The sequence below is a fragment of the Amphiprion ocellaris genome, chromosome 2 (genome assembly GCF_022539595.1).
Source record: "Amphiprion ocellaris isolate individual 3 ecotype Okinawa chromosome 2, ASM2253959v1, whole genome shotgun sequence".
In the NCBI taxonomy this organism is placed as follows: domain Eukaryota; kingdom Metazoa; phylum Chordata; class Actinopteri; family Pomacentridae; genus Amphiprion; species Amphiprion ocellaris.
The window spans coordinates 7,745,847-7,767,914 of NC_072767.1; the positions used below are offsets into that span (position 1 = coordinate 7,745,847).

Here is a 22,068-nt window from a genome sequence, read left to right on the forward strand (position 1 = left end):
TGGCACAATGAGAGGGACTTTTAAAGGTGCCCTTCCCTGTTGCCCTTGAGAAATCTCAAGTACTTTAAACATTTGGAGCTTTGAGCAGAAACAATGGTGTAAGTTCAGAGGTGTGTGGAGTAGAAATATTCAGAGCTTGTTCGCACACATTAACGCAGCTTTTATATCCCAAATGAAGGACAACCAGCAATCAGGAGAATGTAACTGTTGAAATACTGTTAGATAAAAGTCCCCATGACTTACTTATTATAGCTTTGCTTCATTTATTTATTACTCGGCCAAGGAACGGTGGAGTTATGTGACGATCGGCGTTGGTTTGTCTGTCTGTCTGTCTGTCTGTCTGTCTGTCTGTTAGCAACATTACTCAAAAACAGACTAACGGATTTGGATGAAATTTTCAGGGAAGGTCAGAAACATTTCTTAAATTCTCAAAGATCAATAAGTTGTACTTCTCTATGATATTACAAACATGATATGATGTTGGTTTTCTATGGAAGACCTTCCTTGAAGGATACTTCTGCAGATCTATAAAACAATAAAAGCCACATGATAAAGAGTGAAGTGGATACCGTTACTCATTAACTGATCAAACACTAGAGATTTCACACATTTTCTCCTGATGCTTCCCGTCTGACACGGTGCAAAGTTTCACCTCCCTTCCTCTCGACACAGCATCCCAACTCTGCTCTCCCCATAATTCTGAGAATCTTTGGGAGAGCCTTTGAAGGAAGGCTGAGCTAGGCGTGAATTGTTACTCAGTCGCTGAGATATACAAATCCCTTCAACCCCCCAGACTCGGCTAAATTATTTTGGAAGACATGCGAGCTGCTTTAATCATGTCTTGCAAGGGTAAATCATCACTGTTTCTTTTTTTTTCCTTTTGCTAAAAAATATTATTACTTCTTAAATTACACCTTCACCTCATTTCTGGCGGGTTGCTATGGTGACATCCGCGGGGACACCGAGAGGAAATAAAGCCGCTGCTTCAGAGAAGATCACCGAATGCCAGAGGGCAGAAGTTGTGTCGATGCAAAACAATACCAAAGATTTAGACTGAGATGGATGGACGCTGCTCCATCACCTGCTCTAATACCTGAAAACACTCATCTGGGTTCAACTTATTCTGTGGATTAACATCCGGGGTGCTCTGGTGTCACGTACAACAAGCCCTGCATTGTATGAAATAAATAAATAAAATCCATTTTTAAAGAAAGATAAAAATCTGGCAGCAAGGGAGCCAGGAGAAAACAACTAGTGTTTGTGAAAATGTGGACATTATTTATAGTTTTGGTCTGTTTTTTAACAGTCAACGTGGAAATTATTACTTTTTTTGAGATATTTATTTGCTATTTTCTACAACACAAGAGAAATCCGCAAAATAACAGAATAAATCCTTATTTTTCATAATTTTGTTTCAAGTGACCTGTAATTTTTTTTTGTTTTTTTTTTTTTTTTTACAGTCATGAATTGCATAAAATGAATTACCAGTTATAAAAATACTCATTTTTGATGGGGAAATTCTGTGCAGTTCTGGCTCCTTTAAAAATAAAAATCAATTATATTACTAGATGTTATCTGTAATTTAACAAAACAGGGAAAGTCTGTAGTTTAAAATATTAGCACTGTTTTATTTGTTCATATAAAAAAAAAGCAAGTATCTGTAAAAATAATTTTATTTTACATTTTTATCGATTTAAATACAGTACGAACTGTGTAATTCTACAGTGAAAATTTGGAAAAAGCAAAATTTTAAATGTGACCAACAATTTTCTAACATTATATATTTGTAAACATTATATTTTATTATTAGTTTTAGTTTTAGGATTAACATGTAAATTACACTTCTGTCTGTAATTTTACGAGTTGTCTGTATTTTAATAAAACAGGCATAATCTGCAATTTAAAAAAATATCTGTTTTTTGTTTGTATTCAGATTTTCTTTTGGGGGAAAAAATGCAAATCTCTGTAAAAAATCATTTTATTTAATTTTTTATTGATTTGAATACAGCAAAAAAATGTGTAATTTTACAGTCAAAAGTTGTAAAATGCTAAATTTTAAAAACATTAAAATATTTTTTATAACATTATACTTTTTCTTTAAATATCACTTTTTATTTGTTTATATACAGATTCGCTTTTGAAAAAACAGCAAATATCTGTAAAAATAATTTTATTTACATTTATATTGATTTAAATATTGTAAAATGTGTAATTTTACAGTGAAGAAATATTTTTTTTTAAATTTAAATATTTATTTCTGATGTGAACAATATTTTTATAACACTATATATTTTTAAACATTATATATGCACATTATATTTGTAAATAAATACATTTTTTAATAATGTAAAAAGCAAATTATTTTTATGTTCATGCGATTTTACAAGTAATTATCTGTAATTTAACTAAACAGGCAAACTCCATGAAATGACAGTAAATTATTCAAAAGATTCCAGTTAAAAACTGTTTTAAAAAATGATTTTTACAGTGTGTGGAAAAGGCCTCATAGTTTATAAAAGCTGTAATAAAAGCGCCACATTTTTTTCTGATGCTGGAGCAAAGAGGACATTAAGAAAGTCAAAGAATCATTTTCTCATTTTCTGTCAATATCTACCAGACCTCCTCGTCAGACATTAAAAGTTACTTAGACGTAACTCTGCTGCTGCCGCTGCTGCTCTTCAGAACATCTCCGCTCTGAATCACAAACTAAATGAGGGAATGTAAACACTATTACTGTGATCACCATCAACACACATCCAGCCCTGTGAATATTAATGCACACTATCAACCTGCTCGTCTGTACATCGAGGTTCAAAGGAAAAATCTGCTTTATTTAGGAAACAGGAGTCAAAATTAATGCGTCGAGGGACAAAATATTGTTGTTCAGTTCTTTTTTCTTCTACCTTCAGAGCCACGGAGGGATTCATACAAGCACCTTAATGAATTATGAAGACGTCACTTTATGTCTCTTTAATGAAACCGAGGCTGCAGATCCTTTCAAACTGTACATCACAACCAAAATCCCACAAGATATTTGGTCTCATATCATCGCCAGTCATCTCAGCGAGTCTCCTGAGCTGCAGTGCTTTTCTTCCAAGATTTTTATTCAAAATATACATGAAACCATCTGCATTCTAATGAAATCTTTATCATAATTGTTGCAGTAACAGAATGACAGATTGACTGTACTGGAAGGGAGATGTTTGCACAGCCTGGTTGCTGATATATACGTTGATTTTTTTTCTTTTTTATTTTTTGCATTAAATAAGGAGAGCCTTGAACATGCAGCGACTAACAAAGACACACCGGTGGACAAATGTGAAGTCTGAGGTCAGGGAGCAACACGATCCATCACAGCCACAGTTTCTTCCTTCAGACGCAGAAAAACTTGAAACTATTTACAGCATTCCACTAACCCATTTAATTCAATTATAAAAATGCATTAAAAAGATATTAGGGCTAGACGCAGTTTAATGAAGCATGCTTACTTGGGGATATCGTTTGTAATGAACTGTTTCTCGGCTGATCTCAGGGAGGGGGAGGAGGATCCGAGGAGGGAAAGGTGAATGACAAACGTCAGAATAATAAATTCCTTCTGGCTGTGTTTGGCCTCATTTAGAGCAGAAGTTTCCTCACGTAACGCCGCTGCTGCTTACTCACTGTGTTTGCCAGAGGAGGGTTTATTCTGCCTGTGTGTCGCCTACATGAAGCCATGGACTCTAAAAAACACACAAACTTAACCCCGTCTCATCCCTCACTGCCACTTAAAACTATCCTGGAGCACCAAGCAAACACCAGAGAGCACAGACGGGTTTGTAGCGACACTTCCTGACCCTTAAATAGGCTTAGTTTAGCAGCTTACATCAATCTTTTTCAGTTATGACAACTTCTAATTCAATTATGCTCAACCACTTTACCACTTAGTCAATAATTGGTTGCATAAACACACATTTTAAGATGAGAACTCATGAAAATTAATATTTTACTTATTTATTTATTTTTTAAATATATATATGTGTGTGTGTGTGTGTGTGTGTGTGTGTGTGTGTGTGTGTGTGTGTGTGTGTGTGTGTGTGTGTGTGTTTATTGGGATTTCCAGTGACCTCTACATTGCCAACAAAATTTTGTTTGCATTTTCATGTACATTGATAATAAAGTAGTAAATCATTTATTATTTTATTTATGTATTATTTGTTATTATTGAATTCTGTAATTTTATTTATAATTTTCTTTTTGTTATTTGACCACTACATTACCAACAAAATTTTGTTGCATTTTCAAGTACGTTGATAATAAAGTAATAAATTCTACATTCATTATTTTATTTTTGAATTATTATTATTTTATTTTATTATTTTATTTATAATTTTATTTTTGTAATTTTGTTATGACCTTTTTTTATTTAACTAATTTTTTTTAATATTTATATTTTTAAATAGATTGTGATTTCAAGTATTTTGTTGTATTTTCATGTACATTGGTAGCTGTATGATTATAAAAAAACAAAGTTGTTTCAATGTAGTTGAAGCTCAAGTAGAGGAAGCGACTTGAAATTTTCACCTTAAGGGGAAGAAAAATGAAATTTTGAAGCCAATTTTATGAAATTACCTCAATCTGAATGCAGTTTCAAGTCAAATAATGCAGACATTTGAGTTTAAATTACCCACAATATTGAGTAAATGTAATTATCAACCTTTATACTATTTATACTGTATCATACTGTATGGATTATACTGTAAATAATGTACTTTACTGCTGCTTTTGCATTTCTGGGTTGATGCTGAACTGCAATTCATTGTCATGGATTACATTGAAGCACTATTATGTCAACACAACCCATTAAAATAATATCTGCAACTTGCAAAGCTTTATCTAAACCAATACATTAGATTCTTTTCTTTTCATCTTGTATTTAATATATGGTAGGAACAGTTCCCCTAAATTAGTTTTTACAGTTTATACATACACAAGTTTCAACACGTTTTATCAAAATGCTGACATTTCTGGCAAACATTTCATTACTTGCAGCCACTTTTAAGTCATTTCTGTGACTGTTTTCCTCGAATCCATACAGATTTCCGTCTTCACATTTCTTATTTCTCGTATGAAAGATCACACAAACCACATGCAGTTTCACATATCGTGCCAGTGTGATTTGCCACGGCGTAAATTAAGCATCCTGAGAAACCATCATCCGTCTCACATTAATGATTTGTCTTAAAATAAAAGCTAATAAAGCAGGTACAGAGAACGTTTGGCCGGATCTTCAGCGACTGGCACCAGTAAACCAAATCTGCTCTTATGTTGCAGCAAAAACGACGCCAGCTTTAGTGTATTCTAAATCCAGTCATCAAACATATCAACTAATGCACCTCTAGTCTGATTAAACACTAATATGAACAGGATACAGTTTGTGTGATGTGGCTTAGACGCATAAATCTCGTAATTATGCTACAGCTGAGAGTGATTTAATCTGATCTAAATGCAGTGTGATTAAAACACATTCAGGCTTTATATTTTTTCTTTCTTTTTTTTTTTTGCGGCGTGAAATCTGCCACGAGACGGAACATTTTAGCAGGGAATTTACAAATGGATCCAGCCCCGATGCCACTGGGAACAACTTGACGCTTTCAAGCAGAAAATCTCAGACAAATCACAATTTACCAACTAATGAAACCACTCAAGATTATCCCCCATCCGCCTGCGCCCAGCGTCCTCCAAGCTGAGCTGCATTACTCGCAACAAGCGGCGCCGACACTCAGAGGAGCACATTTGGTTTGAGTCACTATTTCACTGCTAATGGTACACTCCTAAATAAGACAATAGCAACAACAACAACAAAAAACAAAAAACAGTAAGAATCTGGCGCTGAAAAAAAAAAGAATTGCAAAACGACACAAATAGGACACAAAACGACCAAAAATGAGACACAGAACAACACATAAGAAACACGAAACAGCAAAAAAGGACACAAAACAACGTAGAAAACAACACAAATTGGACAACACTGTTCCAAAAGGACATGAAACAACATTAGCAAGGGAAATGAGATACAAAATGACACAAAAGAGACACAAAAACTGAAAAAGAAGACACAGAATGACAAAATACTGAGACACAATACGACAAAAATGAGACACAAAACAACAGAAGGGAGATTCAACTGTCAAAACTGGGCATGAAACAATGTAAGCAAGAAAAATGAGACAAAATGACACAAAATAGAGACATAAAACCACAAAAAATTGAAATAAAACAAGAAATGGTGAGGCACAATACGACAAAAATTGAGACAAAACAACAGAAAGGAGATGCAAATAAAAAATGAGATACAAAACGACACAAAGGAGACACAAAGCCACAAAAACAAGACACAAAATGACAAAAACTGTCCCGATATAACAAAAACTGAGCACAATATGACCAATATGAAACACAAAATAACAGAAGACACAAAACTGTTCCAAAAAGACAAAAGAAACCATTAAGAATAAGACACAAAATGACACAAACGAAAATGAGACACAAAACGAAAGTAATAGCTACTGTTGTATATAATATGAATCCAGTATATTATTGAAAAGTCGTGTTCCAGTATTCTACTACAGATTACTGTAATTAATATCCAGAACCGTTTAACTAAATTACAGCTGTAATAAAATGAAATACTGCAACTTTATTGTAAATCCAGTTAACCGTGCAACAACAACAACAACAACAACAACAACAACAAAAATAATAAGAATCTGGCACCAAAAAAAACAATAATTGCAAAGATGCTGGCGTGGAAGCAAAATCTGTTTTTAGCGCAAACAAAGACGAGTGTCTGGGATGTACTCACCCTCTGTGGAGTGGACTTGGGCCAGAGCGAGGAGGAACCAGCAGAAGGTTTGTAGTTTCCACAGGGAACATGCCATGGCGCCTGGCGGTGATGGTGGTGGTCGGCTGTTGTGTCGTGATTAACGGCTTCTGATTAGAAAAGTCCAAACCAATTGGTCTCAGAGATGCTCATCATTGATCCTCTCACCTGTGGAGCAAAAAAAAAAAAGAGAGAGAGAGAAAGACTGTGAAATTTATTCCATACGTGAGCTGCGATTTCACAGAGGAATTCACCCCGAAAGACTCGTGTCACAAGGCACTTGATGCTGCATTTACATTCCACTGCAGAAATGTGACAAACCCTAAGCCGTGAAACGCCACCAAACCCACGCAGGCCGTGAAAATAAGCCCAGAAGGTCAATAATCCTGAGGAGGGAAATCCCTTAATGGCAGCTCAATGCTAACCATTTCAGTGGTGGGGAGGGGCAGCAGGGTGGGGCTGGTGTCCAACATGAGGAGACACCCGACGACGAGGACAAAACTCATCACACACTCTCAAACAGCACATTTATACCTTTGGGACATTTTTAAAATCACACAAAAGAGACGTAAAACAAGGAAAAAACTGAAACTAAACGACAAATAGTGAGACAAAATACGAGACAAAACAACAGAAAAGAGAAGGAAATGAAAAATGAGACGCAAAACAACACAAAAGAGACACAAAACAACACAAATTAGAAAAAACTGTTCCGAAAAGACATGAAACGAAATTAGCAAGAAAAATGAGACACAAATCAACACAAAAAAGATGCAAAACCATAAAAACAAGGCACAAAATGGCACAAGAGACATAAAACCACAAAAAATTTTAAAAATCAAGAAACAATGACACGCAATACGACAAAAATTAACACAAAACGACACAAAGGAGACATGAAACCACAAAAACAAGACACAAAACGACAAAAAACTGACAGAAAATAACAAAAACTGAGACAAATTAGACAAACCTGTTCCAAAAAGACATGAAACAAAATTTGCAAGAAAAATAAGACACAAACCAACACAAAAGAGACACAAAACCAGAAAAGTAAGACACAAAATGACAAAATACTGACAGAAAATAACAAAAACTGAGACACAGCATGACAAAAATGAGACACAAAAAACTGACACTGTGAACTGAGCTTAAAATTGACACAATGCAACAAAAATCTGACTCAAAATGGCACAAATGGGACACAAAACGACAAAAAATGAGGCAAAATGATGAGTCAGACTCATCAGATATTCTCTACATGCCTCAAACAGCATATTTATACCTTTGGGGCATTTTTCAAGTCGTTAAAATGTTGTGTTTTTCACAAAGTGACACCTCAGCAGGGATTTTAAAATGACGCTGATCAACCAGCAGCAACTTCAGACTCGTCATTTCAGAAAATTCCCTCAGTTGTGCGACAAAAAGCTTCCATTTGAGAGAAAATTCCAAACCGGCTCAGAATTTAAGACCCGCATGAAGAACTGACGGACAGTAAACTTAAAAAAAAAGTGGTAAAAGCAACATTAAAAACTAGAATTATCCATGATAATAGAGTAAACGGAACCAAAGTTTTATAGCAGCAAAAATACAGTTAAAAACTATAAATTCTGATGCTTTTTTGAAGCCAAAAGCAACAATAACTGTTAACAGCAGGCTGTTAACTGACAATGAACTGAGCTTAAAAATTACACAATACAACAAAAATTAGACTCAAAATGACACAAATGGGACACGAAACGACAAAAAAATTAGGCAAAATGACACAAGTGAGACACATCATGACACAAATGAGACACAAAACAACAGGGAGGAGACGAAACTGTTCCAAAAAGACATGAAACAACATCAGTGAGACACAAAAGCAAAATGAGACACAAAGCAATACGTATGAAACACACACAAAAATTAAGATGCAGCATGACAAAGGAAAGGAGACACAACTTTTGTAAAGACATATGAAGCAACAAAAATAAGAGAAAACTAAGACACGAAACTACATCAATGAAACACAAAACAGCAAATCATTAGAGAAATAATTAAAGAGAAACAAAGAAAAGATACACGACAAACACAAGTCAGAAAACAGGAAGGAGACAAAACTATTACGCAAGATGCAAAAGACAAATGTAAAATGGAAAAAAATGAAAATTGACATAAACTAGACAAAATGAGACACAAAATGACAAAAACAAAATACAGAACAACAGAAAAGAGACCAAACTGTTCCAAAAAGATATAAAACATCACAAGCGAGACCAAACAAAAGACACAAAATGACAGAAAACAGACACAAAACAACACACACCAGACACAAAACAACCAAAAATGAGACACAAACAACAGAAAGGAGAAGCAAATGAAAAATGAGACACAAAATGACACAAAAGAAACACAAAACAGCAAAAAAGGACACAAAACAATGTAGAAAACATAAAACATTAGCAAGAAAAATGAGATACAAAACAACACAAAAGAGAAACAAAACCAGAAAAATGAGACACAAAATGACAAAATACTGACAGAAAATAACAACAACTGAGACACAATACGACAAAAATTAATGACAGAAAGGAGACTAAACTGTCCTAAAGGGACATGAAACAATATGAACAAGAAAAATGAGACACAAAACGACACAAAAGAGACTTAAAACCACAAAATATTGAAACAAAAGAAGAAATAGTGAGACACAATACAACAAAAATAGAGACAAAACAAGAGAAAAGACAAGCAAATGAAAAATGAGACACAAAACAACACAAAAGAGACAAGAAACCACAAACACAAGACACAAAATGAACACACACTGACAGAAAGTAACAAACTGAGACACAATATTACAAAAATGAGATACAAACAACATAAAAGAGACTAAACTGTTCCAGAAAGAAGCAACATTAGCAAAAAACACTGACACAAAATGACACAAAATAAACATAAAACAATGAGAAAAAGACACAAAATGACAAAAATACTGACAGAAAATAACAAAACAGACACAATACAACAAAAATGACACACAAAACAACAGAAAGGAGAAAAAAACTGTTCCAAACAGACGTGAAAAGTGAGACACAAAAGAAAAAAAGACACAAACAACACAAAAGAGTCAGAAAACCACAAAAACAAGACACAAAATGACAAAAAAATGAAAGAAAATAACAAAAATGAAACACAAACCAACAGAAAGGACACAAAAGTGTTCCAAAGGGACATGAAACAACGACACAAAAGGACAGTAATAGTTATTGTTCTATATAATATGAATCTGGTATATTATTGAAGTGTTCCAGTATTCTACTACAGATTACTGTAATTCTGTAGAGGTGTTTAACTAAATGACAGCTGTAATAAAGCAGAACCCTGTAACTCTACAGTAAATGCTGTTACAGTGAAGTCAGTGAACAATCCTCCTTCAGCCTGCTTGCATTCTCCTCTTTAACACGTGACTCATCAATGTTTGCTTAAGCGCTGATTTCAGCATCAGGTTGCTTCTAGAAAGTTTTACTAGACGACATCTTTCACCAGACACACCGCTGGAATCCTCTCAGCTTTTATTTAGTGACTCTTCCACCCCCGAGCTCCGCCAAACAAACAAACAAACAAACAAACAAACAAACTCTGGCAAGCAAATGGTCACTTCTCAGTGTTGTGACCGACCACAAACCAGCTCACCTCCCCCCTCCTCCCCCTCCTCCCCTTCCTCTTCCTCCTCCTTACATCTGTCCACGGCCTCCTCCTCCTCCCCCTCCTCCTCCTCCCCCTCCTCCTCCCCCTCCTCCTCCTCCTCCTCCTCCTCCCCCTCCTCCTTACATCTGTCCACCTCCACCTCCTCCTCCCCCTCCTCCTCCTCCTCCTCCTCCCCCTCCTCCTTACGTCTGTCCACCTCCTCCTCCTCCTCCCCCTCCTCCTTACGTCTGTCCACCTCCTCCCCCTCCTCCTTACGTCTGTCCACCTCCTCCCCCTCCTCCTCCTCCCCCTCCTCCTCCCCCTCCTCCTCCTCCTCCTCCTCCTCCTCCTCCCCCTCCTCCTCCTCCTCCTCCCCCCCTCCTCCTCCCCCTCCTCCCCTTCCTCTTCCTCCTCCTTACATCTGTCCACGGCCTCCTCCCCCTCCTCCTCCACCTCCTCCTCCACCTCCTCCCCCCCTCCTCCTCCCCCCCCTCCTCCTCCCCCTCCTCCCCTTCCTCTTCCTCCTCCTTACATCTGTCCACCTTCCTCTCCTCCTCCTCTCCCCTCCTCCTCCTCCCCTCCCCCTCTTCCACTCTCCCCCTCCTCCTCCTCCTCCTCCTCCCCCTCCTCCTTACATCTGTCCACCTCCTCCCTCCCCCCCCCCCCCCCTCACTCATACCTGAGTGTTTGTTTTCGCTCTCTTCGGCTACAGAAGCAGAAGGCCTCCTCCCTGTCATGGATGCGGCGTGGAGCGGTGCAGTGCAGGGTGAAACCTAATGCCTACCTGCACGCCCAGGCATGCGTCTCACACTTCTAACGGCTCCCTTTTGTCTGTGTGTTTACTCTGCCAGGCTCACTCCCATCAGCCATTAGCACATTCACCAGCAGATAAGGCATCACTCCGGCAACAAGGCACACAGGACCCCATTAGAAACTCTGCCTTCTTTTTTAGCACATTCAAAAACAACATTTTGTTTTTCTTTTTTCTCTCTCTCTCTCTTTCTCGTGTGTCTGCAGACTGCAATTGTTAGTTTATGACAAAAACGTGACAGAAAAGAAAAGTGGGACACAAAATGACGCAAAAGGGACATAAAACCACAAAAACAAGACACAAAATGACAAAAAAATTGAAATAAGACAATAGTGAGAGACAACAAAAACGAGACACAAAGAACAGAAAGGAAGTTTCCTTACTGTTCCAAAGGGACATGAAACAACATTAGCGAGAAAAATGAGACACAAAATGACACAAAAGAGACATAAAACCACAAAAACAAGACACAAAATTGCATAGACATGACACAAAAGAGACATAAAACCACAAAATTGAAACAAAACAACAAATAGCGAGACACAAAATGACAAAAACAGAGATTAAACTGTTCCAGAGGGACATGAAACATTAGCAAGAACATGAGACACAAAACAACACAAAAGAGACACAAAATCACAAAAACAAGACACAAAATGACAAAAAACTGTGAAAAAAATAACAACTGAGACAATATGACAAAAAATGAGACACAAAATGACACAAAAGAGACATAAAACCCCACAAACAAGATACCAAATGACAAAAATTAAAACAACAAAAACTGGGACACAAAACAGTAAAAAATAGGCTGAACTTTCCAAAAAGACATGAAACAACATCAGCAAGAAAAATGACACACAAAACAACACAAAAGAGACAGAAAACCACAAAACAAGACACAATATGACAAAATACTGACAGAAAATAACAAAAACTGAGACACAACATGACAAAAATGAGACAAAACCAGAAAAACAAGACACAAAATGACACAATAGAGATGTAACACCCTAAAACAAGGCACAAAATGGCACAAAAGAGATGTAAAACCACAAAATCGAGACATAAAATGACACAAAAGAGATGTAAAACCACAAAAACAAGGCACAAAACAACAAAAAAGAGACACGAAACCACAAAAACACAACACAAAACAACAAAAAAGAGACACAAAACCATAAAAACAAGACACAAAATGAGACAAAAGAGATGTAAAACCACAAAAAAAGACATAAAAGAACAAAAAAGATACATGAAACCATAAAAACACAACACAAAACGACAAAAAAGAGACACAAAACGATAAAAACAAGACACAAAATGGCACAAAAGAGACTGAAAACCACAAAAACGAGACATAAATTGACCAAAAAGAGACACAAAACCATAAAAACAAGACACAAAATGGCAGAGAAGAGACATAAAACCACAAATGAGACACAAACTGACACAAAAGACACACAAAACCATAAAAACAAGACACTAAATGGCACAAAAGAGATATAAAATCCCCAAAACAAGACACAAGACCATAAAAACATGCCACAAAACAACAAAAAAGAGACAGAGAATGACAAAAAATTGAAATAAAACAAGAAATAGTGAGAGACAATACGACAAAAATGAGGTATGGCATCACTCAAGGCAACAAGGCACACAGGACGCCATTAGAAACTGTTCTTTTTTTAGCACATTCAAAAGCAACATTCCGTTTTCTTTTTTATTTCTGCAGACTGCAGTTGTTAGTTAAGATTCGGGGGACTGAATGTGATCCATCACTCTGGCGACTAACAAGGAAACTCAACTGCAAAGACAATGAGGGATACAGTTGGAGAACGTCCACGGCCTGGAGGCCCTTTGATCTGGTTCCTCTACGTTCTCAGACGGCGCAATAACTCAGCACTGAGAAAACACGCTGCACATTAGCCGGCAAAGTCATAATTAAAGCCGCCACAATCAGCTCAACTGGTCTGACACCACGCCTCACCTGAGACCTCTAATTTCAGAGCCGTTTAAACGAGGTTAACAGGAGCAGAACACAGTGCGCTCGCTTTCAATGGAATAATGTGCAGTCGTGTGGCTTCGCAAATGAAAGCTGATCACAGGGACCGAACGTGATGCAGAATTCAACAAAAACCCCAACTGTCGCTCCCTATCAGGAGAGTGATCAGGAACCAAACCTTAAGCTGATTGTCTCAATACTGAGCTAATAGTCTCAGGGATCTTCATCTGTGCACACAAAGTCTTAGCTGCTGCTGCTTTGTCCGGCCTTAAGAGAGACTTAAGATCAATTAGAAGTTTGAAGATTCAAGACTTTTAATTGTCACAAACACAATTATACCCAGTATAACGGGCAGTGAAATACAGTGAGCACCTGTTCCAGACTGAAACAGTAAGAACTAGATAAGCCCTCAGAGGGAGCAGTCCTCCTCCAAGGCTGCTCATTCCCCGATATGGCATTGTCAGAAATGCAGCATTTGTTTATTAGTTACTGATAATCAGAAATCACGGAAACATAGAATGTGTCCATTTAATATAGATGTACCCACAAACAAAATGACCTTGGGCTGAGCATAGGCGTGTGTTATGCATGTGTACGTGAAGTACCGATACTGAATCACGTGACCTAAATATGTAGCGGGCGGCAGGAATTGATGGGACTCAGAAACACCCCCACAATTTAATCAATTGTTCCTTGTATCATTTCTGATGGATAAGTCCTGATAAGTCCTCAGTGGTGGATTTGTAGTAGGATCACAATCATGTGATCGTCAGCAGGCAGCTGATGTAGCGTTCACTTGTTGTCATGGTTACAGTGACGCCGTGCAGCTATCTGGCAATGATACAGAAATCTTTAACAAATCTTTAACAAATCAGTGGATCCAGACTATAAGCTGCATCACTGCCAAAATCAGGTGGTCCTTGTGTCATTTCTGACTTTCCCTGAAAATTTCATCCAAATCCATTAGTCCGTTTTTGAGTAATGTTGGGAACAGACAGACGGACAGACAGAAAGACAGACAGAAGGACAAACCAACGCATTGATTGGTGGAGTAATAATGAAAATAATAATATATGTAATATATATATATATATATATATATATATATATATATATCACACACAAGTTTGGGATCACCCAGGCAATTTCACATTTTCCATGAAAACTCACACTTTTATCCATGTGCTAACATAACTGCACAGGGGTTTTCTAATCATCAATGAGTCTTTCAACACCATTAGCTAACACAATGTAGCATTAGAACACAGGAGTGATGGTTGCTGGAAATGTTCCTCTGTACCCCTATAGAGATATTCCATTAAAAATCAGCCGTTTCCAGTTAGAATAGTCATTTACCACATTAACAATGTCTAGACTGGATTTATCATTTATTTAATCTTATCTTCACCGGGGAAAAAAAAGCTTTTCTTTCAAAAATAAGGACATTTCTAAGTGACCCCAAACTTTTGAATGGTAGTGTATATACAGATATATAGAAATAAGCAAAATAAAGAAATAAATCAAAGTGTCAAATAGTGATATATACATATATATATATATATATATATATATATATATATATATATATATATATATATATATATATATATTAAACAGCATCGTCAACAGAATTTGCAAGTTCCAAGCTGCTCCAAAGAATGATTTCAGTCATTACACTGACATGACATGCATAAAGTAATATACTCTCGTGTGAAAGATATTCTTCTTCTATTACTGTTCTGTGTAATGTTCTTCTTTTTCAATGATCAAAATGTTCAAAAAATGTCATGAAGTGAAAAATAAACATATTTACAACATGAAATCATTATTGGGTGGACCAAAATATAATACAAACACTAATACAATTAACCAAAATGACAAAAATGATTCGTATACGAGTTATTTTTGACCCATGTAGGGAGGAATGTAGGGTCCAATCACTCATGCATCTAAGGGTTTTTAAAAAATGAAACTAATGTGCAAACTAATGTGAGGAAGAAAGATCTATAATCCAACAGCTGCAATCGAGCTCCAACACAAAGACGGTTGATATGTAAAAAAAACAAGTTATTACTATTTATTTAATATTGTCTTAATGTCAAGGATAATTTATAATTCTCAGGATTTAATGATGTTACTGGCACAAGCTGCTGCTGGTATTTAATAAACTCAGAGGAAAAACTCCTCAACAGCTGGAAGCAACAAACTGAACATCTGTAAAGTTTTGTTTTTATGGACATTTCAGTTTTAACAGATGTAAAACTGTAGAGCAAAGAGAATCACAAAGGTTTTTTTATACCATTATTTGTACCTGAAATGTGAAAAAAAGTCTTCAAATCACGTCACAGCTCAAAGTTCTTGTGTATTTCTATCTGTTGATGCAGTTCAGACTCATGTAGTGCTGAAAGTGATCAAGAAACAGTACTAGGTCCAATGCAGTACGATTTCCGTTGCAATTTTTATAGAAAAGCGAGCAGGATTTTCATGCAGACATGAAGCCGACGCGTCAGTATGTCATCAGATTACCAGAAAGAAGTGCACGTCTAAGTTTACTTTGGTGTTCAGCAGCTAAATGAATGTGAAGAAGGCTGTGCGGTGGCCTATATGCCAGCTGAAAAGAGGAATCTAACAGGAGACTTGAGCGTCGTCTTTAGTGTTAATTGGTTTAAAGATCATTTCAGAGAGCAGATCCACCCAGGCTCCGGCCCTCCAGGTGTTCGTTGTAACATTAAATCACTGTCAGTCTAAAAAATGAGTTTTATTTCCCCAGCTCCTCCAGCCCTGTCTCCCTTTATCAAACCTGCTCCCACTTTGCGTCTGGTTCACTCGGTGACCTCGGCCGTTCGTGCACGGATTCAAAACACTCCAACTATCTGATACACCTGCCGAGTGGCGTTTCAAAGGCAGGAGCTGCTGGTGACGCCAGTCAGCTAACCCGCTAAGTGTCTCCTAATTACAGTGATTGGTGCGTCGCCGTATTCTGGCTGCAGCTGAATTATTCATTTTTTTCTCTTTTATGTTTGAAACTAAATCAACTGATATTTTATTCCACAGTTTTTAACTAAAATATACCCAAGAAGTTCATTAAAGAGTGATAAACTATTAGACCCTACGTGAACGATTAGCATCACTTTCAATCGTTGTATTGATACTGGTTGACACACAAAATTGAAAAACTCAGTTTAAAAAGGATTTTACATGGCTCAGAGGTCTGAGGATTCTTATAATTGGTGTATTACCTTTTTTTTGGTAGTAACTGAATTATTAAAGCACTGATTTTCTCTTCACTGTTGGAATTAATGGCTGCATCCTGAGCTTGTAGTAAAATATTCCTGAATTTTGCGAATAAAATCACTCGACAAGTTTAATAACTGCTTCCAGAAAAGGTTGAAAACTTGAACTTCATCGTGTCTCTCTGGTTGCTCTGGGTGTTTGAGCCAACAGCCTCGAGGATTTCCATGCATGCAGACAAAATCTTACCTCTTACTAAAGACATTAGATCCCATGTCAGTATTACACATACAAGTACTACACTTGAGAAACTCTTGTAGAGTTTGTAGTATAATATTCCTACTTTGCATATAAAACAAACTTGAAAACTTTATTATGTCAAAAGTAGGTTAAAAATGTTTGTTCGTGTCTCTGATTGTCGGATGTGTCCCGAGCTAAAGGCCTCCAGGATCTTCTGTGCAGCCAAATAATAGCTGTGGCTGTTTTATCCACTTCAGGAGAGCTATATTAGACCCCATGTGAATGATCAATCATTATATCGATATGCACAAAGCACAACACTTTAAAAACTCAGCTTAAGTAAGGTGTTTACATGGATCACAGTTCTGATAGTTCTAGAAATTGAATTATTAAAGTGCTTGTAAATGCATACATTTTCTCTTCAGTGTTGGATTAATGGCTGCACCCAACTCTGACTATTTTATTCTTGAATTTTCCCAATAAAATCTACCTGAATACTCAATTAAATGTTTCCAGAACCGGTTAAAAACATTTATTTCATTGTGTGTCTGCCTTTTGTGGGTGTTGGCACTAAAAACCTCGAGGATTTTGATCCATACAGACGCAATGTTACCTCTGACTAAAGATATTTGACTCCATGTGAGTAATCATCAATTGTTTTATCAATGTGCACAAAGTAATACAGTTGAAAATGTCAGTTTAAAAAGGTGTTTGCATGGTCCACGTCTGATAATTTGCAATGAATAATTAAAATGCTTGTAAACACTCCGATTTTCAGTTTACTGGTTAAACTAGATTTTCTGCTACTTTAATCCTGAATTTTGCAAGTAAAATCTACCTGACAATTTACTAATTGCTTCCAGAACAGGTTAAAAACTTGAATTTCATCATTTCTCTTTGGTTGTTGATGATCAAGCTTCATTTGTGCAGAAAAAATCTTAGTTGCTACTAAAGAGAAACTCATCTTAAATAAGGCATTTACGAGGATCACAGGTCTGGTAATTCCAATAACTGCTGCATCGCCTTATTTTAGTTGTAACTGAATTATTAAAGCGCCTCTAAATGCACAGATTTTTCCTTATCTGTTGGAATTATGTTTGCATCCAGAATTTGTAGTATAATATTCCTCCATTTTGCAAATAAAATCTACCTGAAAACTTTATTAATTGCTTCCAGAACCAGTTAAAAACATGTGCTTCATCACGTCTCTCTGGTTGCTTTGGGTGTTTACTTATGCAAACAAACTATTACCAGCCAGAGCCGGAGATAACGGCGCTGAATCAATACGATTATTCTTACTTCCCTGTCATCATCGCTTAGTGTAAAAATAAAAGAGCCGAGACGCTCGGCAGACCTCCAGCGTCGGAACGTGGAGACAAAGACGAGATGCCTTGAAACAGCTTTGCCTTGAAGGCAGTGGAGACCCCCTGCCACGAAAAAAAATGCAGAATGTAGATCCCTCGTACACGGGGATGGGTGTTCTGTAAATCGATGATAACAGTCCTATAATTTAATACATTTTGTCTCACGCTGCGAGTGTTTAACATGCTGAGACACCAAAGGCAGAGACCGTCTGACTGCCGTTCTCCTCATTAAACGTGCCGAGGTCTCCCCTCTCAGCTGGGGGTTCTCTTCTCTCTCCTCCGCATTGCAACGGAAGCTGCCGCCGACCGTACCTCGACTGTTTTCTCCAATGGCCCTCCGCTCGGGGGCGATCTCAGGAAGGGGTTCTGAGCACCTGGAAGTTGAAGACACACCCGCTTGTAACCCAGCCGGCACACGACCGTGAGGCCGAGAGCTGTGATTGTTGAGCACAGATTGACTAAAATGTCAACAGGCGTCGCGCTGTTCCGGCTAAATATGAAGTCACTGCAGACAGATGTTTAAGTACTCTGAGAAATGGAGGAGCCACAGGGGCGTGGGCCCAGAGGCTCAGACATATGTGAGCCCGACGTACAACACAACAACGCTTTCTAATCAACAGCTAAGTGGCAAAAAAAAACAACTAAACAGTGGATTGCAGGAGCAGTTCTTAAGGAAAAGAAAAAGGGGCTTAATAACCGGGAGGAAGGGGGGAGGTGGAGGAGGGCGGTTTGAAAAGGACAGTTTGAAATTTAAATGCAGTTGGAGGGGTAGGTGGGGGGGGGGGCTGAAAACAAGAGGCAGATGTGAAAGAATGTCAGGCTCCTTAGACAAAGCTCCCGGTTGTCCCTGTTTGGCTCTTAGAGGGCAGAACAGAACAAGAAGAAGAGCCGGGGCCTTTTTCTATGAAACAAGGTCCGGGGGAGCCAAGGAGGGAGGAGGGGCTCCGAATAAAGAACCTGAGCGGGGGGAGGGAAGCCTCGCAACACAATGAAAGACTGACAGCATGCAAGTCTTGCTTGACCCTTGAATTAGCCCCTGAGCTTTCAACAAACCCCAAGAAAGAGCGGGGATGTTAATTGTCACCGAACATCACAGGGATGCAAAGGAAGGGAAATATGGGGCCGGAGACTCAGTGAAATGTAAATCTCAACCAACAGACCACCACATGTTGAATGCAGGAAACACATTTGGTTTCCATTCTACAGCATCCTTCATACATGAATTCATACAGACTATAAGACTCCTGTTATTCCGCTTCTCCCGGCCACTTTGAGGGGAAAGCAGCTGAAGTACCTGGGGACGAGCACTCAGCCAAACATTTTCCCAAAAGCGATTGCGTTCCTGCTTCGACACCGCTGAAGATGTACAATTTGCAAGCGTAAATCAGAAAATGCGCACTCCAGAGTGGAGAGATTGGGCCCCGGTGATGGGATGAGTCCGGGGCCCCGCTGAGGCAGATATGGGGCAGGGAGGAATCCGGCCGACTCCTCCGCTGGGGGAATGATTGAGAGCAGCGCCGGCCCCGAGGAGCTGAATGACACCCGAGCAAACACCGAGCGACTGCTGGTGCCCCGAACGCAGACCCTGACCCCGACAGGAGCTAAGCCAGTGAAATACCAGGTCAAACACGCATGCTGCGCAACAGGACGGCACGGCGGGGGGCGGAGGAGGCGGCCGGCGGGGGCACAACGGCCAGTGGATGCTTGAAAGAGCAGGAGGGGACAAAAGAAAGCAAGAGGCTGTGCTTTAATGACCAAAAGCCACATTATTTAGCTTATTAATACCTCGCGGAGAGACGTTTTTAAAGGTTCCTTTTAATTTCCAGGTATTAGCTAAGCCATCTCATCATCCCGGAGCACATAAAAACAATTGTTTTTGACGGTAATGTTTGGATTAAATGAATGATTACAGAAAACGCAGCAGCAGAACCGGAGCGTGTGACTGAAGCGTGCTGCTCGTCGTGCTCGCTGCTCTTAGTGTTTGCGCCATTCATCATTTTTATGAGCCACTCAATTAATCGATTAGAGTACTCCCCACTGGTCAGGACATATGGCTACTAAATAAAGCAATCATGAGCCAAACCCTGGAACACTGCAGCACGTCGATACTTCAGCAGAGACAAAGGAGAATCAGCCCCAAATACACAAGTATGTATTTCAAGTGCGTTTATCGGCAAGGATTCTCCACCTGCGCATTATCTGAGCTCACCTGTATCTCTGAGCGCTCGATGCCTGGATATATATTAAATCCACGGCCTCATAATCACCTTAGCAATGCAACAAAAATCCCATTAGTGCTGAAAGATACCTACACCTGTCTGTCCACACGGATTATAGCCCGCTGATTCACCGCGGCAACAAAGTTTTAATGCAGGTTCCATACATTTTTTTTGTTCTAATTTTGATGTTTTACTGGGAAGTGAAGTGGATTATCTCAAATGAAATTTCAAAATGTCATTTCCACTCGCTGATAGCACAAAACTATTCCTTTCAGGTCCGCCGAGATAAGAACGATTCAGCCGGGGCTGTTAAACGGTGTCTTTGCCAAATGTTACTCCGCTTAGGAATTAATTGGCTGACATTAATACAGCTAGATAAATAGGCGGGTCAGGAACAGGAGCCCTGTCATTATATGGGCATCTCAAGGCGATAGTACCTGCCAATCAAGTCCAATAAGCCCTTGACACGGCATGATTCACCTTGAAATACACACAACCCATGCAATATGTAGCGCATCCTCCCCTGTCTGCAAAACCAATCCAATTAGTGTGTGCATACAGATAGTCAGGACACCAGAGGAGACACATCTGTTGCCCGATCCACCTCGCTTTGGCCAAATTTGTCAAAACAAATCAGGGATTATATAAAGTGAGTCTGACCAGACACTTTCCCCCGACACTCATCTTCTCAATTCCAGCGTTCCATCATGAGCTCATCACAACTGGTGCAAAAAAATAAAAAACAAACGATGTAGACTACTGTTCAAAAGTTTGGGGTCATCCAGACCATTCTGTGTTTTCCATGAAAACTCCCACTTTTATTCATGTGCTAACATAACTGCACAAGGGTTTTCTAATCATCAATGAGCCTTTCAACACCATTAGCTAACACAATGTAGCATTAGAACACAGGAGTGATGGTTGCTGGAAATGTTCCTCTGTACCTCTATGGAGATATTCCATTAAAAATCAGCTGTTTCCAGCTAGAATAGTCATTTACTACATTAATAATATCTACACTGGATTTATCATTCATTTAATGTTATCTTCATTGAAAAAAAAATGCTTTCTTTCAAAAATATGGACATTTCTAAGTGATCCCAAACATTTGAACGGTAAAATCAAGAAAAAAAAGAAAAAAGTTGCACATTTTCTGTTATTTCTTGTATAACAGCAGCCCTTCATGTGGTTGTGCTTGAACTACAGTGAACAAATATTGAAACGGAGGTCAGACCGGTTGCAGAGTTTGTGCGACTGACTTTTGTTTGTGTCTAAAACAGCATGTTTGTTTGCAGGCCAACGGTCGAGACCTTGTGGATGCTTTATAATAATCTGCTGCATTTTCTCGGACGTGCGCCGCCAAGCCGCTTTGAAAACGAGCAGCAGAACGGTTAAAAACGCTGCTCCGTCCTTCTATTAAGGAGCTGCACATCAATAATGCACTGTGATCACGAGGCGTTATTAAACAGGATTATTAATTTTTAAGGAAGTGGGCAGCAACACAAAACACGAAGAAGGTAACGGAGAAGATGACGCATTTAAAATGGAGGCCATTCATCCGGCAAACAGAAGCTGCAGATATTTTCAAAAATGGGGGAACGTTTTAACTCCACCTTGAACTAAAGACGTAAACGCTCGGCTCGGATCCTGATATCGTATCATGCAGC

General features: G+C 38.4%; 1 protein-coding gene across 36 annotated transcripts in view; it reads right to left on the minus strand.

Moving 5' to 3' along the window:
* Window positions 1-22,068, minus strand: part of adgrl2a (adhesion G protein-coupled receptor L2a) — a 149,833-nt gene that overhangs the window by 112,386 nt on the left and 15,379 nt on the right. For all 36 annotated transcript variants that reach the window (XM_055004635.1, XM_055004685.1, XM_035958357.2 and 33 more), the window contains exon 2: window positions 6,842-7,027. In XM_055004635.1, the coding sequence (XP_054860610.1) occupies window positions 6,842-6,917 (76 nt within the window). In that variant the 5' untranslated portion in view covers window positions 6,918-7,027. The remainder of the gene's footprint in view (window positions 1-6,841; window positions 7,028-22,068) is intronic.